This window comes from Acanthopagrus latus, chromosome 9 (assembly GCF_904848185.1).
Source record: "Acanthopagrus latus isolate v.2019 chromosome 9, fAcaLat1.1, whole genome shotgun sequence".
Classification (NCBI taxonomy): domain Eukaryota; kingdom Metazoa; phylum Chordata; class Actinopteri; order Spariformes; family Sparidae; genus Acanthopagrus; species Acanthopagrus latus.
In genome coordinates, this window is record NC_051047.1 from 14,107,545 (window position 1) to 14,125,129 (window position 17,585).

At 38.2% G+C, this 17,585-nt stretch overlaps 1 protein-coding gene across 1 annotated transcript; it reads left to right on the top strand.

The window, feature by feature from the left end:
* Positions 1–1,090: 1,090 nt before the first annotated feature.
* stk24a (serine/threonine kinase 24a (STE20 homolog, yeast)) lies at positions 1,091–16,888 on the top strand. The gene is made up of 11 exons (XM_037109618.1): positions 1,091–1,596; positions 4,942–5,172; positions 7,497–7,553; positions 7,693–7,801; positions 8,496–8,653; positions 10,154–10,339; positions 10,450–10,595; positions 10,708–10,840; positions 11,270–11,338; positions 11,550–11,686; positions 13,345–16,888. Exons 1-11 carry the CDS (start codon positions 1,555–1,557, stop codon positions 13,376–13,378), a joined length of 1,302 nt encoding a protein of 433 aa, XP_036965513.1. The 5' UTR covers positions 1,091–1,554; the 3' UTR covers positions 13,379–16,888.
* Positions 16,889–17,585: the final 697 nt, after the last annotated feature.

Genomic DNA, 17,585 nt, shown 5'->3' on the forward strand with positions numbered 1-17,585 from the left:
TTGTGGTAAATAACACTTTAAGGCTATTTAGTTTAACTTGAGCACAATTTCAAGTAAAATCTTGGTGGTGGTGTGAAAAGATAAGTTAAAGAAAATACTCACATACACAATAAAACTATGATTTGGTTGCTATGAACGTCCTGTTCATTTCTGATCCCTGAACACATCCTCCTCTAGTGATGTTCTATGTAATATGTATTTCAGCTATATAAGTGGGCATGTTTAACTGCCAGAGCCACTGCCAATCTTAGTCGTACCCAGAACAAGATAATCTCAAAAGGCCCTCCCAGCATAATATCTTAAGGTTATAGAGGTCTTTCAGGCCTTTCAAGAACAGGGCCCAGGTGAACAGACCTGTGTTCTACCTTTGTTTGTGGCGTTGTTCACTGCTAATAAAGAGTTGAAATCAGGCCCCTGCTGTTTGTTCCATGAGACCTCATTTCAGAAAAAAAAACCTGTATAAAGTATATGGACACAAACAAAAAAATGTTGATCACATTTGTATTGTGCCACTTTCTCAATTTAAAAGATAATTCAAGTCAAGAAAGTTGTCGTTTTTCACAAGACTGTGAAAATACATACTCATAAAGACAACACAGCCATCACTGTTAGTCACAGTTGTCAATTTAATTGAGATTTTCACCTTTGTTTCCAGTGAGACAGTGTAGTTCACCGAGCAGTGATAGATGATAGATGACATTTCACTTTATTTCAGTCAAATTGTTACTTTCTTGTCTTGAAAAATTCTCTTTAAAATTGACCAGTAATTCCTGGCACAACTTGGGTCCACAGGAAGGGCTGTGACTTCAGCTCTCAGTATAAACAGGAGGAATACTTTACACAGCCAAATTAAATTGTTCTCCTGTAGTCATGTGAACGTTGTTTTAAGAGAGACATTTCGTTCCTTTGCCTCGCTGGTCACCCAGCCTTGCTACCTTGACATCAAACCACAAACATGTGAAAGTGGCACCTGTGTGAACTTCCTTCCTCCTCTCTGTGACGCTGCTCTCGATTTACGTGTGACGACATATGCCCGGTCCGCTCTTCTTCATTCTGATTGGTCGTCGGGAAAATGAAAATGACATGAACCAAGATGGCGCTGGACGACAGAGAAAAGTGATGAGAGAATAGAACAACAAGAGATACAACTACATAACAGTGTGCATTTATTCACCCGGCGCGACTGTTTCAAACCAGACTTCTGCATTATCTTCGGGCAACTGTCAAGCATGCGCTGAGAGACCGCGCAGGTCTACAGAGAGATAATTATCCAGCTAACTGTTTGCTTACTGGCTGCTAAAGTAGCTAGCGTAGCTAACGTTCGCTAACTGCGGAAGGCGAGTGAGCAGGAGGCTGGCAGGCAGCTCGAAGTGCGAGCCGACAAGTCGAGCGGATTTTCCTAATAAAAAGCAGGACCGCTCGTTACGGTAACCATCGACACAGAGTTTGGAGCACGGGCGAGTTCACCCGTTCGTTCAGGAAACTAACGTTACACCTCTGATAAGGACGGCAGAAAAAGACGAGGAAAGGCGTCATCTTCGCTGATCTGACGCCATGGCTCATTCCCCTATTCAGAGCGGGCTGCCGGGGATTCAGGTAAATAAAATGTGTTATTCTACTGTTAGCTAACTCTCAGAGACACCTTCACTTCCACCTGGATCCACCCCGACATTTTACCTCAAGTTTCCTCTTAACCTTGTGCTCGGAAGTTTGACTACCTGGTTGTAAAGAACTTTATCAGCAGGAACACTGTATCATTATCGCGTTTAACACTATTGCATTTGCTTTACAATGATAAAAGCACCTATTAGTCAAAGTCCAGTAGTTAGCGGCACGAAGGCTGTAGACTTGCCAAAGCTGAAGTGTAACGTTACTTAATGGTTGACCGGCTGTCAAATCATTAAGGATCTTTATTTTGTCCGAGCTCGTTCTTAATATATAGACAGCTTTTATTGTAGGCTTATCACGATTTTCTAGAGTACAAGCTGAGGTATCCAAGTTGTAATTTGGTCCATGTCCACTGTTGTGTTTTTGGACGACAGTGCTAAAGCATAAGATATATCAGTATATTGTAATGTAAGCCAAGGAGAAGCAGCACATATACATGTTTAAGAAGCTGGAAACAAAAAAGCTAATGCTCTAACGTTACATGCACCATTTACCTGTGCTTTTACTTCTTCCAGGTGGAGACATGTGGCTGAGCAGGGCACGTATCTTGGTTTTAACCAGGGCTGCAGCTAACCTTGATTAATAATTACTGTCATTAATGATTGATCTGGAAATTCTGTAGGTTTATTAACTGCCAGAACATATTGAAAGCCCCTATCAGAATGTTCCAACGCACATAATCTCTGAATTCTTTCAATTTTGAAAAGAAGAAAAATATATTCAGCGTTCAGTAATATAAAAACTTAGCCAATCATTGGTATTAAGTAGGAGTGAGAGGAAAATTTGCATGATAAATCAGTTAAAGGATTCATTCATTATGGAGTAGTCCTCTTTTAGTTAGCTTTCAATCCAGTAATTGATTAAGCAACCAATTTTTCATCACTCCTGGCATCAAATTGCTCATCTTTGCCTATTAAAATTTTTGAAGTTTTTTTTGGACAGTCAATACATGTACTTTTAAATAAGTTGACTTGGTGTAACATACGTCATGTTAAAGTCCATGTAAAAAATACAGCCTCCTGGGGTGACTTAACAAAGACATGCATGATTAGATTGATTGCACACAATACTACTCTCTACTGTCTTGAATTATAAACATTTCATTAGTATGTGAATAGATCAGTTAAATGGACATAAGTCCACAGGTTACTCTGCAGAGGAGTGTTACTGGGTGGAAGTCTGGCAATGAGCCTTCAGTCCTGAGGGTGTGGTGCGTGGATGACACCAGACTACACAGTTGTGTGGTGCAGATGGGAAAGCATCAAACACATGCTTTTAGAGCGATGTTCAGGCAGCTTTAGTTGTCGCAGTAAACCTGCTGACTGTGGATATGGCAAGTACATTCCCATCATGTGTAGTCTGTGGTCGCAGCGACCTTGTTGTTTTTCCCATTGTTTTTACAGAGGTCAGCCTCGACATTATAATTTTCACCTGGATGACTGACCACACCAGTGTTATGATAGTATTTTGGTTGTGTTGTTTCTACTCTGCTTTATTCTGCACCGCTCGGTCACTTTGTCTGTGTTGTAAACTCCCTTTGCTATCAAATTCAGCAGCCGCCTCTGTGCCAGTTTTTCAAAGTGCAGCTGCTGCTCATCTCCCCTCCCATATAGTTTGACCACCATGCATTAGCACTTTTACTGGAAACTGTTCTCTGGGGGGGGGAGACTAAAGCAATAGTGTGTGTGTGTGTGTGTGTGTCAAAGATCATCATCATAGGGTTGGGTTACCTGGGAAATTAAGCATTGGGCCTAATTGCTTTGCTAGTGCAATTATATAATTTTTTGCATTTTCTTTTTTCAGATGAACTTCATAATCAGTCAGTGTGATGCTTTAATAAAAATTAAACTTTTTTCATTCTAAACTTAATGTCTAATGCCTACTATTTTGTCATGGAATTATGTTTAGGCTAATAATTGCGGTACATGAAGGGAAATTGAACTGACCAACTTCAAGACCATTATCTCCACCCTGGTGCTCCACTGGGAAATTAGCCATTTAGATCAGTCAATAAGTCAGGGTGTAGTCCTCTGGTTTCTGTTGAGCTTTTGTGGTGGAGGTCGTTAAACCTCAGGTACTTCTGTGTCACACTGTCTGATGATTTAAGTGATACTCACAGCCACAAATTTGATCAGAGGAGGTTAAACAGCTGGTCTGCATGCATAGGTTGAAGCCAGGCTGAAGTGCACATTTTCAGCAAAGAATGAAGTGAAAGTTTGCATTATACTTATTTCTGTGCTGACATACATGGTCTTTGGCTGTGGAGAATTTTGGTCTTGAATTCTACACATTGCAAGATTAAAGCTACTCAGTTGTTTTTGATTATAGCTTTTGGGAATGTAGCTTTTTCTCTTGAGAAAGAATCTTCTTGAGAAATGGAGGACAGCTTACATTCATCCCATGCAGTTCTGTTATATAGGGATATATTAAGCCTATCCTCAAGATGGGGTTTTAGTTTGATTTTGAGACAAACTTGTGACAGAAAAGCTGAATCACAAACTAAGGAAGTTATATTCAAAAGACTGCAACAATGACCAGGCAGAGAGAGTTGTGTAAGTTGCAGTTTGCAAGGCTGCCTGTGCTCATCTATTCAAGTGCCATACATATTTTAGGTACAGTAGAATTGGTGTCATTGAGACTTAATTTTTCAAGAAAAATGACAAACAGTCTCTGGTTCTTCAATCTAAAAGGTTTGCTGTTTATCGTTAACTAATATTTAAAGAAACTGAATATTGTTGGATTGTTGACCATTGGCTGGCCCAACAAGACATTTTTGAAGTCACTATAAGGGTTGATTTTCATTGTCGAATCATAGTCAGAATATCTGGACTTTAATTTTTCTTCCTCAGAAAAATCACTTAAAATGATTTTCTCTCATTTTGTTGACAAAACAGTTATTTTGGTAAACTTTTAGCAGATTAAACAACAATGAAGATAGTTTCTAGGCGTTGCCTCAATTGTGAGGCTCTGGTTGCAAGATAATTAATTTGTTTTAATTCAAGAAGCCCCTACTGAGTTTGGGATGTTTTGTTTAGTTTTCACTATAAAAACCCACAGGTGCAGGTAAGGTTTCATGTGTCAGGTAATGTTTTGACAGTGCAAGCTGTGATAAATTATTTGATCCACTGATTTATGTGATTGTTACCTTTCCAGAACCATGACTTGGATCTATAGTTAGTACACCTTTGGTTTTATGTAATGTATTTTTTGTGGTCTGGTATTACTAAAAATGTCCTCTCTTCTCTCTTTCCCAACCATCTCTCTGTGACACAGAATTTCAGAGCCGATCCAGAGGAGTACTTCACAAAGCTGGACAGGATAGGGAAAGGCTCTTTTGGTGAAGTTTTTAAAGGCATCGACAGTCGGACTCAGAAAGTTGTGGCCATTAAAATTATTGATCTGGAGGAAGCAGAGGATGACATCGAAGACATTCAACAGGAAATCACAGTTCTCAGCCAATGCGACAGTCCCTTTATCACCAAGTATTACGGCTCCTATCTGAAGGTAGGCTTTAACCTCAGGAAAAATATTAAGTCAGTTTGTAATAGTTCATGCTCAACATAATGCTTATGTCAGTGGTGTGTTCCTGCAAGCTAGTGTACACAATGTAGGTCAATAAATAATGCATATGGCCAACGGAACAAGTATTGCCTGTGTAATAATGCACAGATTGCTGTTGAACACCCAGAAAATAGGCCAACTGTGTAGGAGTATATTGTATCGCTGGTGGGCTTTCAACAGTGCAGTCTGTAAGTATTTGGACATATGTTTTGTCCTACGATATTCATCTAATGTAAATGTTAACACACAGCTCTTTAACATCACAGCCAGTGTTACATGTCAGAGACAATGTACTAAACAGAAGAGGCAAAACAACATCCTGCTCTTTGAATAACCCAATCCAGCTTCAGACACAAAGAAAGATGCAACTTCTCTGGTGTTTGGGTTGTCTGTAAAGGCTGTATTGACAGCATCACTTAGGTACAAACCACATTTTGTTACTGTAGTAGATTTTCAGGCATGCTACATGTGATGGTGCTTAGAGTGCCTCTCACAGCATTTACTGTGGTACTTAACGGCAGTAAGGAGAGAAGTGGTGCTCCATTAGCTCAAGTAATGCTGCTGGCTGAAGAAGAGAATTAGGGCTCATTTGTGTGTTGTATGTAAGCATGGTGTTTGTGCTGTGTGTATGTACCTCTTTACATGTGTGTTACAGAACTTAAAATGATCTTGTAAATAGCTTCAGCAACATCTTTGGTAACACACAGACCTAGACTTCTTCTCTTAATTAGGTCTAATTTAGTTTTTCGTGTCTGGTCAGTTGTGATGGCAGGATTATCAAAGATTTTTCATGCTAATGGCATTTCAGTCAATCCCAAACAAACTGCTAGCATTGCTGCTGAAAACAACTAAAAATAGGTAGATTTCGGGATCAAACTAGAGTTATGATGGCAAAACAAAATTTAAAATTATCACCAAAATAAGTTACTTGCATTCCCTAAAGGGAAGCATGAAGAAACCCAAGCACTGGTTGCTGTGCTGTGCTGTGTTGCAGGTGGGTGTGGGTAGCATCAGTGACTGCAGCACCAGCAGATACTGTCTGAGTTAGTTTGACATTTTAAGGATTCTGTATGCATTTATAAATCACAACATACAGGCTAAGATGACACATCTGCAAGTCTGGAGATGTCTGAGTGACACTGTGGTGGACACCTTCACAGATGATGTTCCATTTGTTCAATTGAAAATATTGCAATTGTGGAAAAAAGGAGACAGCTGCCGCTCAAGTTTGTGAGCACAACTGAATTAGACAGATGAGATGTTTCTGAGTGGATAAGACAGGTGCAGGATTGATGTCAGCCAAGACTAAAACATCTTGCTACACAATCTCCTGTTCCATAGATTTTAATCTACCAACACATTGTCTGTTGATAGTGTGTAAGGTGAAATGGCCATTTTGAGGATTGCCTACTTAACACAGCTGTTACTGTAAAATGTTTTAGATGCATATCTAGCAGCTGAGGACTACTACATATAAAGGTATTAATAGCAGCCGTGTCATTTAATTAACAGACACATATCGGTTTATACTCACTGACTCCTTTTGTCTTATGATATAACAAGTGTCTGTTTCTCCAACTAAATACACATTAGCCTGACTGCTACCCGCAGAGATCAGTGCAATTTCAACCATTTACATTATAATTCTTCAACTGTGTTTCACACACACACACACACACACACACACACACACACACACACACACACATACATATATATATACATATACATATATATATACATATACATATACACATATATATATATATATATATATATATATATATATATATATATATATATATATATATATATATATATATATATATATATATATATACATACCCATATACATGTACATATATATATACATATATATACACACATATATATATACATATATACATACATATATACATATATACATATATACATATATATATATATATATATATATATATATATATATATATATATATATATATATAACACATAACACATATTTTTGGGACATAAAACATTCAGTTTAAAATTAAACATTTCAGAATGTGTTACTATATTTTTCTCATGTCAGCAGCGGGGTTTGCTTGTGCAGCCTTTATCCCTCTCCTAAATAGTAAGTGTGGGGGAACTGTTAAGTCTTAAATGTCGCAAAAAGATTGTTTTAAAATTACATTTTCCTGTTGGATTTAGTGAGTGTAAACTGTGTTTGTAATGTCAACTGCAATTTGAACACTATCTGACTGAATTGCTGATTTCAATTTCAGGGTACAAAATTATGGATTATTATGGAGTATTTGGGTGGAGGATCAGCCTTGGATTTGGTGAGTCTATGTCAAAATAATATAAATGAATAGTTCGATTTGAACTCCATTTTGACTGTTCCAAAGATGTCACAGATATGTAAAGTCTTTTTTCGTCATTTGAAGTGAACTGTACCCTGCAATTGATCTGTTCATCTAGTTGGAACCAGGTGCCCTGGATGAAACACAGATTGCCACAATTCTCCGAGAGATCCTGAAAGGACTTGAGTATCTGCACTCTGAAAAGAAAATCCACAGAGATATCAAAGGTAAAAATGGTGCATACCACCACATTGCTTTAACATCTTGTAAATGGTTTCATCTTGACAACACATTCTCTATGGTCTTGTTAATAAAGCTGAAGTGAGTCTTCAATGTGTATTGGCATCAGTGTTCACCAGCTGTGGAGGAAATGGTTGCAATAAAAGTAAATTCCTCTGCTATCAGGATGTGGCGTATTTAGTTCTTTTCAGTGCATTGTCTGTAATTAATCAGATCAATATAATCTTTTAATGTACATAAACATTTTAATGTAAATCTGTAATCTCTGTTTGAGTGATGAGTAATAAAATGCCCTTTTTATTTGTTTACATTCATAGTACTAAAACAGGCATATGTTGCTGTGGAGAGAGCAGTGCAAAATGAAACTCCATACAGCTATTTTTATCTGTTCTTGTCGAAAGATGTATGTGGGTCCTCTTATCTGAGGTCTCGTACCACTCTCCCTGTCCTGGGTTTCTGTCATTCAAATAAAAAACTCTTAGACAGCTTTTAGGGACCTGATTAATGCTTTACAGGACCAAATTATCTGGTTATTCTTACAGAGACCTTCAATTGATCACAGAAACCAGGTTTCTGCCAGAAGCTGGGATCAATAATACATCTAAAGTGGTTGAGACATTGCATTGTCTTTTTTTAAATGAATGAATTTGCATCTCGTATTCTTGTCTCTCTTGCTTTCAGCTGCCAACGTGTTGCTGTCAGAACAAGGCGATGTGAAGCTGGCAGACTTCGGAGTGGCGGGCCAGCTGACTGACACCCAGATAAAAAGAAACACATTTGTTGGTACTCCATTCTGGATGGCACCTGAAGTCATAAAGCAGTCTGCTTATGATTCAAAGGTCAGAATTATCCCTGACTTTTATTTCTTTTATCACTGTCGAGTTTAATGTTGCAACACTGGTTTGTGTTATACCACACGATGTGCTGGTTTTGGGAGAAAATACTTTTAAGTGGCAACAATAAATTGTATAAGGTCATCTGTCAGAAATCTGTAACAAAACACCACGTATAGTTTACTGCACGCAAGACACTGCAGCAAAATGTTAATGAGTTAATGTGTCCAGCTAGATAACTTTGTGTTTAACTTGGTCTGAAAAGCTGACTGTAGTTTTACCACATCAGCTGGATTGGACTGAACATCTGGAGTAGTGGGGGCTTTTCTAATGGACCAGCAGTGAGTCCAGCAACACCAGTACAAGAAGGAGCGAGGCTTATTATTTGGTGAGAAAGAAAAAGGCAGTGGCATGAGTTTGTCATTTTGGCAGTGGCCTCGAAATGACAAACTCAAGAGTGTAATGCAGTTTACTATCCAGACCAACACAGTGACCACAGTATGTCAAACCTGCTTTGGTGACTTGGTGTCTCTGGGCCAAAAACAAAAATTATTCTACCAACGTCCTGTGGTGGAAGAGAAAGATAAACAGAAAGAGAACAGATGTGGGCAGGTATGTGACAGTGAGCTTACAGAGAGAAAGAAAGAACATGCAAAGCCAAACTTTGCTTTAAAATACAGTACTTACAGTTGCAGACTGGAGTTTCGTCTTACAATGTCAGACAACATACAAAAGGGTCCGAAAGTTGGAGACCACCTGTCATAATAATGTTATTTCATTTCAAATGATGTTGCTATTTTTTAAATAGAGTTGTTAATATCCGCTAAACAATTTGAGAGAAAAATGAAATGTTTGAAAATGTACATTAAATTCAGATTTATTTATTTTTAGATTATTTGTTATGCCTTTTAATTTACTGACTGCAGGCACCCTTGAGTCTATGCCAGCTCTACTGCATGATGTCATTGAAGCGTAAGCGAAGATATATTCTGAAATGTGTGTGTGTTTTCCGTATGACAGGATTATTATTGGTTTTATGTGTTGCTACACCCAGGTGAAATATAACCAGGCTGTGTAAACAGTTAGTGTCAATATAAAGAGCCAACAAATGAAATGATAGTGGAACATTTTTCCAGGAAAAGTGTTGTTTGACATTGAACCCAAATGATCTGTTGTTTTTGTCTTTCTTTTCATTGCCCTTTTGAATGTGTATGCTTTTTTTCTGCCTGTAGCAGTTTTTTAAGACCGGTCTAGACTAGAAACGACCCAAGTGCTTATTTTGGGACAGCCACATCGTGAGTCAGTGTGGCTTGTTGACACGACCACGATGTCACAGTCTTCAGTTTGCAGAGCTTCCTCAAATACACCCATGCTGCTGATGTCAGCCATGTCACTTCAGACAGCATTATGCCAATGCGCGTGTGTGTGTTATTTTGTAGAAATGTGTGAGATTGTGCTGCTTACATAAGAGGATCTGTTTTTGTCCCAAATGTCTTTGTTTTATAGGCAGACATCTGGTCATTAGGAATAACAGCAATAGAGCTGGCTAAAGGAGAGCCGCCCCACTCTGAGCTTCATCCTATGAAGGTCTTATTCCTCATCCCAAAGAACAATCCACCAACACTGGAAGGAAACTACAGCAAACCACTTAAAGAATTTGTTGAAGCCTGTTTAAATAAGGAGCCTAGCTTTGTAAGTTTAAACAACTCTTGGTCATGCTGTTATGAGTGTCAGTGAACAGTACACATAGAAAGAAAGCTATTCTTTTTATACTGACTGTTTGTTTCGTGTGTTTTCTTTAGAGGCCAACTGCCAAAGAGCTGTTAAAACACAAGTATATTGTAAGGCATGCCAAAAAGACGTCCTATCTGACAGAGCTGATCGACAGATACAAGAGGTGGAAGTCAGAGCAGTCTCGGGATGAATCCAGTTCGGATGAATCTGATGAGTAAGTTGTATGCACCATCACAATGCAGTTCACGGGGAGGCAGAGACATGGCAACTTTACACCCTAAAGCAAAATTGAGTGTCTGACTACAGGGATTTTTGTGTCACTGAAGGGAACCAGATGGCCAGGCATCTGGAGGAGATGACTCTGGAAACGATGACTGGATCTTCAACACCATCAGGGAGAAGGACCTAAAAAAGTTTCAGAATGGGGCAGCACAGCCTGCTGAGCTCGAGAGAAAACAGGTGAGACCAGGAAGGCAGTAGTTGACCACCTTATTGACCACCATATGGACTTCAGTTGACATACTATGATGTATTCAGTCATCACGTCAAGTCTGCAAGGGCGCAAGACTGCAAGGCTAACATAAGTGGTAGAAAGGCCTTATTTTTGGCCTTCGTGATTCAAGTAATGTTTGATTTTTTTCACATTCATGCATTTCTTTTTAAATCTGCACAGAACAACTGCAGCAACGCATCCATATTGCAGTGAATTGTGGGCCCGGTCAAGTCTGCACCACAAGCTAACTCTCCACAAGTCTAAAGAAACTCAGCTTGATGATTTGTGGGTTTGGTCAACTCTTGCAGTCTGAGACTGCAAGAGTAGGGGAAGTCCAGGGATTTGGATATAACTTAAGATTTCCCCTTTGACCTTAAAATCTTTGTTTTTTCCAGGTGCAGGAGAGTCCAAAGAGGCCTTTGTCACAAAGCTTATCAACAATCTTTTCTCCACTGTTTACTGAGGTAATGGCACTACCAAATTACCCAAATTAACACAATCATCATCACTGAATAGAAGATTTAAGGTATAACTATTGTTGAAAAAAAGCATGAAAGCTGATCATACTGAATTAAATCAACTGTATGTTCAGATGCATTTATTTTATCAGAGAGTACTGCTAAAATATTTATTATGTTCACAGCTACTGTTATATAAAAACTGTCCTTGTTGCAGTTGAAAGAAAAGGGTGAGACAAGTAATGGCAAACCAGAGGCCGCAGAGGCACTGCGGGAGGCCATTTTCCTGGCAGAAGAAACACACCCAGGGATCTGTGACTCCCTGGTGGCTGAACTAGTACAGAGACTGCAGAGGTAATGAGGGTTCATATTGTCGCTTATCATTATAGTCTAATACATTCTTTAATGTAAGAGCCCTGACAAAATTGAATGTTGTACTTCCTAAGTGTGTTGTACTGTGCTTCCTGCTGAAAATGGCTGTTGGAGCAGGTTATGACGCAGTTGGGATCAATTTTAAGTGTAAACCAATGGAAGCTCAGGTATAGAGAACAATGTATTGTGGTCTGACATGATGGGAAAAAGGGCTTGATAGTACATATCAAGGAGAATTTATCTGTTGGACTTTTTAGTTATATACACGACGACAGCATTAGGTCATTACGAAAGCTGCGCTGTTTTACAGAAAGTTTTCCATGGCCATTTAATGGGATCTTTATGGGCATCTAGGGATGACACTGATGGTCTGTTTGTCTACTGGTTCATGGTCAAAAGTCTTGATGGCATTAAATGGATTGCAAAGTGCCAAACACAAAGTATCATTGAGGCCGAGGTCCAAAGTCATTAACTTTGCAGGTACTTGGTATTAGAACGATTTAAAACTGTTATTAAGAAGTTGTTCTGATGAGAGTTGTGAGATGAAAAGGGTAATGGATCAACTAAATTATTACAGTGCACTCTGAAGGCAACATGGCAGTAATGTTTGTACAAAACTGCACACCATCCAGTTGATTTGAGAAACTTCCTTCCTGGCCTAATTATATATTTTATAAAATATATACATCAATATTGTCAGGAAATGGCAATATCGATGAGCCACACTCTTCCCTAAATATTCCTTGAGAAATAACATAATTTGGGCTCAAACTTTTGACTTCTCTATTGGAAGTAGCTGTATAGATCAGGTTACAGTTTGCCAATGAATAAACTCTGCAGCTTTACCTAAGAAACTCTTATGCTATTGCTATCCATGCTAGTGACGACAACCTTGCTAGAACCAGTGGACGCTACTCAAAAATTAACTGTTGTTAGTATGTTAGCATGCTAATGTCAGCATTAACTATTTAACAGCTGATAGACTGATAAAGGTTCAACTTAATATGACCGGGTAGAGCTGAGTGATACACTGAGTATTAGAGGATTATAGACTGCTGTTGCACAGAAGTTTAACCCTCCTGAATTGGTTAATAATGTGGCCTTAACTCTAGTGCCACTCTCAGAGTAAGCAAATATGTTGTTTTCTAGTAATAACTTGGGCTGCAGCAGTATGAAATCTTCATGGTATGATAGCCATCTCAGAAAACATCACAGTTGCACATTATCAATGCACACAATAAAATTATTATTATGTGTTACAATGACCCTTAACAAATTGAAAACAGAAGGGGCTATCTGGGGTGAACATACCCATCATGGCACATAACATTATGTCCTGACATACGTGAAACTTTGTTTAAAATTGATAAACTTGAATTTTCCTAATTCAACTTATAAAGTAGAAGTCAATAGTGTAGATAAGCAAATGTACATAATATGATAATCATCAGCTTTCATGTCACACTATAACTTGAAAATGATACTGCTGCAACCCTAGTAACAACTTGGATACAGGGATAGTAATGTTAGTGACATTTGTCTTTCATCCATCCTACAGTATGCTGGTGTGCAATGAGCATTACAGTCACTAAAATGACCTTGACTGTAAATATTAACCATTTATTTCTGATGTTTGTCAGGTTTTCTGTGCCACAGGCAGCTGCCACTCAGTGAGAGGAGCGACATCTAGCTCTGCTCTATTTTCCCACCCTTGTGGCAGCAGTCAGATCTTTTCCTCTGACCTCCACAGCCAGGATGAAATCTCCCAGGAAGGTCTCCATCACTCATTTGCCTGAAGCAAATCCTGGCCTACTTAATGTCTGTTTAGTACGCTATTCAGGACAGTCAAGTGGCCAGTCGCTCAACTGCCACCTGCTGTAAGATGTCCCCTCTCAATACCTCCCTCACAACTGTCTTTGTTTTTAGGGCGGAGTTAGCTATATTTCTGCAAGGACTTACTAGTTTTGGTGAGTTTGTGACTTTTTTTTTTTTACGAAGGTCTACACTCAGCACCCTTTCAGAAAAAAAGTACCTTGCCTAATTAATCGTGTGCATGTGTGTGTGTGGCTGTGCGAGATATCCTGTGAAACGTGCAGTGAAGAGTGACGAGTGGGTTGAAACATTCTATTGAAAACTCAGGTATCCTGCTTTAAGTGGATTGGGTCCTCTGGGAGATGGAGAGAGCTCTATAGGGTGGTTGTACAGACTTGTAAATAAGCTAATTTCTACAGATTCATGAAAAAATAATGGAGCGTTTGTAATGGACCCATTGCGTTTAAAATGGCCAAATGCAAACTGTAGATAATGGTTGTGAGGTAAATATTTTGAGAGACTAAAATGGCCATATATGAGATTGCCTTGCCTTTCTACTCGTTCTTTTTGTATATCTGTCATTTTATTTCTCCAGTTGTAAAACTTTTTAAGTTCTCATCCAGTGAATGAAAATGGCTGCCCTCTATCATGTTTTACTATTGATTTATTATGTATTTCTTAATTCTCTTTAACTTTTTTGGTTTCACACTCTATGCTGTGGCTGTAATAATGTTGGAGAATGTAAAAAAACAAACAAAAACAAACAAAAAAAGAAACAGGCTGGATCCCTGAAGCCTCCACCAGTTGTAGACACTGGATGTTTTGTTGCCAGCCCCGATTCCACAAGGCCTCGAGTTTTGTTGGTTTGTAGGACTTTGCCTCAAATTTTTATTTTCTTTCCCTTCCCTCAGCGTGTGTTTTTGACTGGTTAGATTAACTGAGGTTTCGTCCATTCATTCCATTAACAGGGCAGTGCCATCATCTAGTTTATGAATCAGCAGACTCAGTTAGTCTTCCTAGGAGCTGCAGTGGTACTATCTATCTCCTCAGCGTACCTACAGCTTTAATTGCACTTCAAGTATAAATGCCTTTGACTATAAACAAAGTAGCCATAAAACAGTAGCACGAGACTTACAGTATTTTGCAGGTTATGCTACCTGGGGAAAAAAAATAAATAAAAGGTCCACCTGAAGTCTCAGAGCTTGGACTCTGGAGTTGGTCATGCAGTGTGATATTTACCTGGCTGTATCTTTCCACTGGGACTTTAGAGAGGTATTTCGGTTGTACAGCAAAATGCATACAGGCGTAGACTTTTCACCTATGAAACAACACTGCTCTCAGATGTACATATTCTAGCCAGGAGGTGTTCAGAGACCAGCGGCACTGCTACTACTTCTGACTGTAGTTTAAAAGGAATGTGCATGATAGTATAACAGTATAAAGCCTATTGGTTGGCCTGAGCAGTATGCGTTGTAGCACACTGCTACAGGACTGGAGGAATGTTGAGTCCTGAACAGAGTTGAATCAGCCTTAGAGTATTTGTGATGAATGGGATGAATAGTGTGAGCTTTAAAATATTAGATCAAATGTTTTTCTTTTGTTGTGATTTCTTATCCCCCTCCCCCTCTGGCATTATGCGGCAATACCTTAAAGAGAAGTGATTAAAGATAATCTTTTATTCTTTGCCAGAATAATGTGTGCATGAACAAATGGACAATTTTTTTTCTTCTCAGTTGCGAGAAGTTTTGATTAAATCTTTATCAGGTTCAAAATTATTTTTGCCACTGGGCAAAACACGGTACACGATACACCGGGCAAGTTAAAGAAAGAGTTCCACATTTTGGGAAATACAACCATACTTTTTCTAGGAGATTGTTAGACAAGAGGATCAGCGTCTTCTAATCGGTAGGTCCATGTTTTGTTTCCATCAAAGTTTTTTTGCAAACTTTTAGAAAGTTTGCAAAATATTCCTCACAGTGTATTCGTAAAAACAGTTTCCATCAAACATTTTGCACATGAATTCTGATTCGCAAAAACAAAACAAAAAAATGTTTGCAAATCAAAATAGGTTTTTCCAAAGTTAGCAGTTTGAGGAAAATTTCTAATGCGATATTCTTCAAAATACACATAGAAGATGCTTTATGGACCATGGCTAAGGTCAGCCAAACACACGTATATTATAAAAAAATAGACAGAGGGACTGAGTCAGTGGTTGTTATGCCTTTAAGCATACCCTGTGTTGTCATTTTTTTTCTATAAATGGTACAATAGTTTACTAAAAGAACATCTTGCTGTGTTGGAGAAGACTTGAAACTAATGACTGAAACCATGAACTCATCAGGAAACTGTTCACTGAGGTAATGAATCAAGTGAAAAATAGGGTAATTTTCTCATAAGCTTAAACACAATCTTTGCAACCAGCTTATAACTAGAAAAAAAATGACCATCTAAAGAACTTTACGTGTAATGAACTTAAGTTTGTCGGACCCATAAGCTCCATCTGTATTTTATATAGCCATTATATCGAACGACTAGATAGATTAGCTGGCTAGTTAGCAATTTTAGCTAACTCTGCCACAAGGATATTTCCCAAAATGTCAAACTATTCTTTAAGCCTTTGCTTTTATATATTACTTTCAATACTTAAATTTTTTTTCTGCTTGGTGAACATGGTGGAATGCACATTTGAATGAGGAAAAGTCAAATATGTTTAAATGAATATGTAGAAACAGGTTAACCAAATCAAAAGAAGGTACCAGACTCAACAATTTCAATTTTCACTGTTGTCCTTTTGTGTTTTCTGCTCTTCTGTGAACAGTCACTCAGTTCTCCATTCGAACTCCTCATGTCAATTGTGCCATGTCAAGTCCTCCATCCCAGACTGAGATAAATTCAATACAGTTTGCACCTTTTACAGTCTATGACGACTATTTTTCTTTTCATGTGTTGCACTTTGCAGATTTATTTTGGTCTTTAAAAAAAAAAGGTACTTTAAAATGCTACAATATTATGTTGCAATCACACCGTTTTTTTTTCTCCTCCCCTTTTGTGTGTGTGTTGTATGGCAATAAAGCAGCGTGGTCGCCAGGAGTCATTTCTTAGCACAAGTAGGCATATATTCTATTAAACTATTTTTGTAACCCAGAGGAGCAGTATTATGTAATAGAGGGCGTAAAAGTTTGGTTCTGTGATGTGTTCAAATTTTCAGTAAACACTGGATAGCAATCACTTAAAATGTACATTTCATTTTGTGTGACTTTGCTGACAGTTTATAGTCCAGTATACATTTTTGCTAATTCAGGACAGTGCTGTTGGATTTATTAAAAGTTGTCAAATGATTAAGGAAAAAATAAAAATCCAGTTCAAATTTGGTCGACAGTTTTTGCCATTGTTTGACTGAGTCCTATGTCTTAATGTGATGTTATCTGGAATGTGTTTTCCTGCACCTCTTTCTGTGATTCCTGACATTTAGTGCATAATGTCAACCAATGTGACCCTTCTTGCATCTCATGATACTTAATCACATACATCATTTTGCACGGTAAGCCATGTTATTAATGCTGGGATTCTGAAATGCAAATTAATTCAAGGTTAAAAACAAGATTCATGTAAACGGTGCTTCAGGAGATGTTCATTACAAAAACAACACAAACCCTATTCTATATATTTATATGTTAAAGCATAACTCTAACAACTTAACACCTTGTAATTTTCTCACAGGTAAGTAGTATAAAGCCTTTTGTGGCTCCAGAGGATGCCACATGTAATCTGATGAATTGCCTCTAGTGATGTTGCTCATTGGCTAAGATGTTAACATCAAAAGACCGTAACTATCACATTTTTTTCAGGAAAGTAAGGATTTGTCCTCCATGATTGCTGTCATCGCCAATTTCATGGCCATTACAGACTAACTCAGATCTGTTGAAGAGCATGTGATGGGGTCAAAACATTTAAACAGCTAAACCTTATTGTTGGATTGTTGCGTCTATTAGCTGTAATTGCCTATCTGACTTTTGCACAGCTTGACTGTTTTGGTGAATGTGACTCATTGATGTTGAGCCACTCAAAT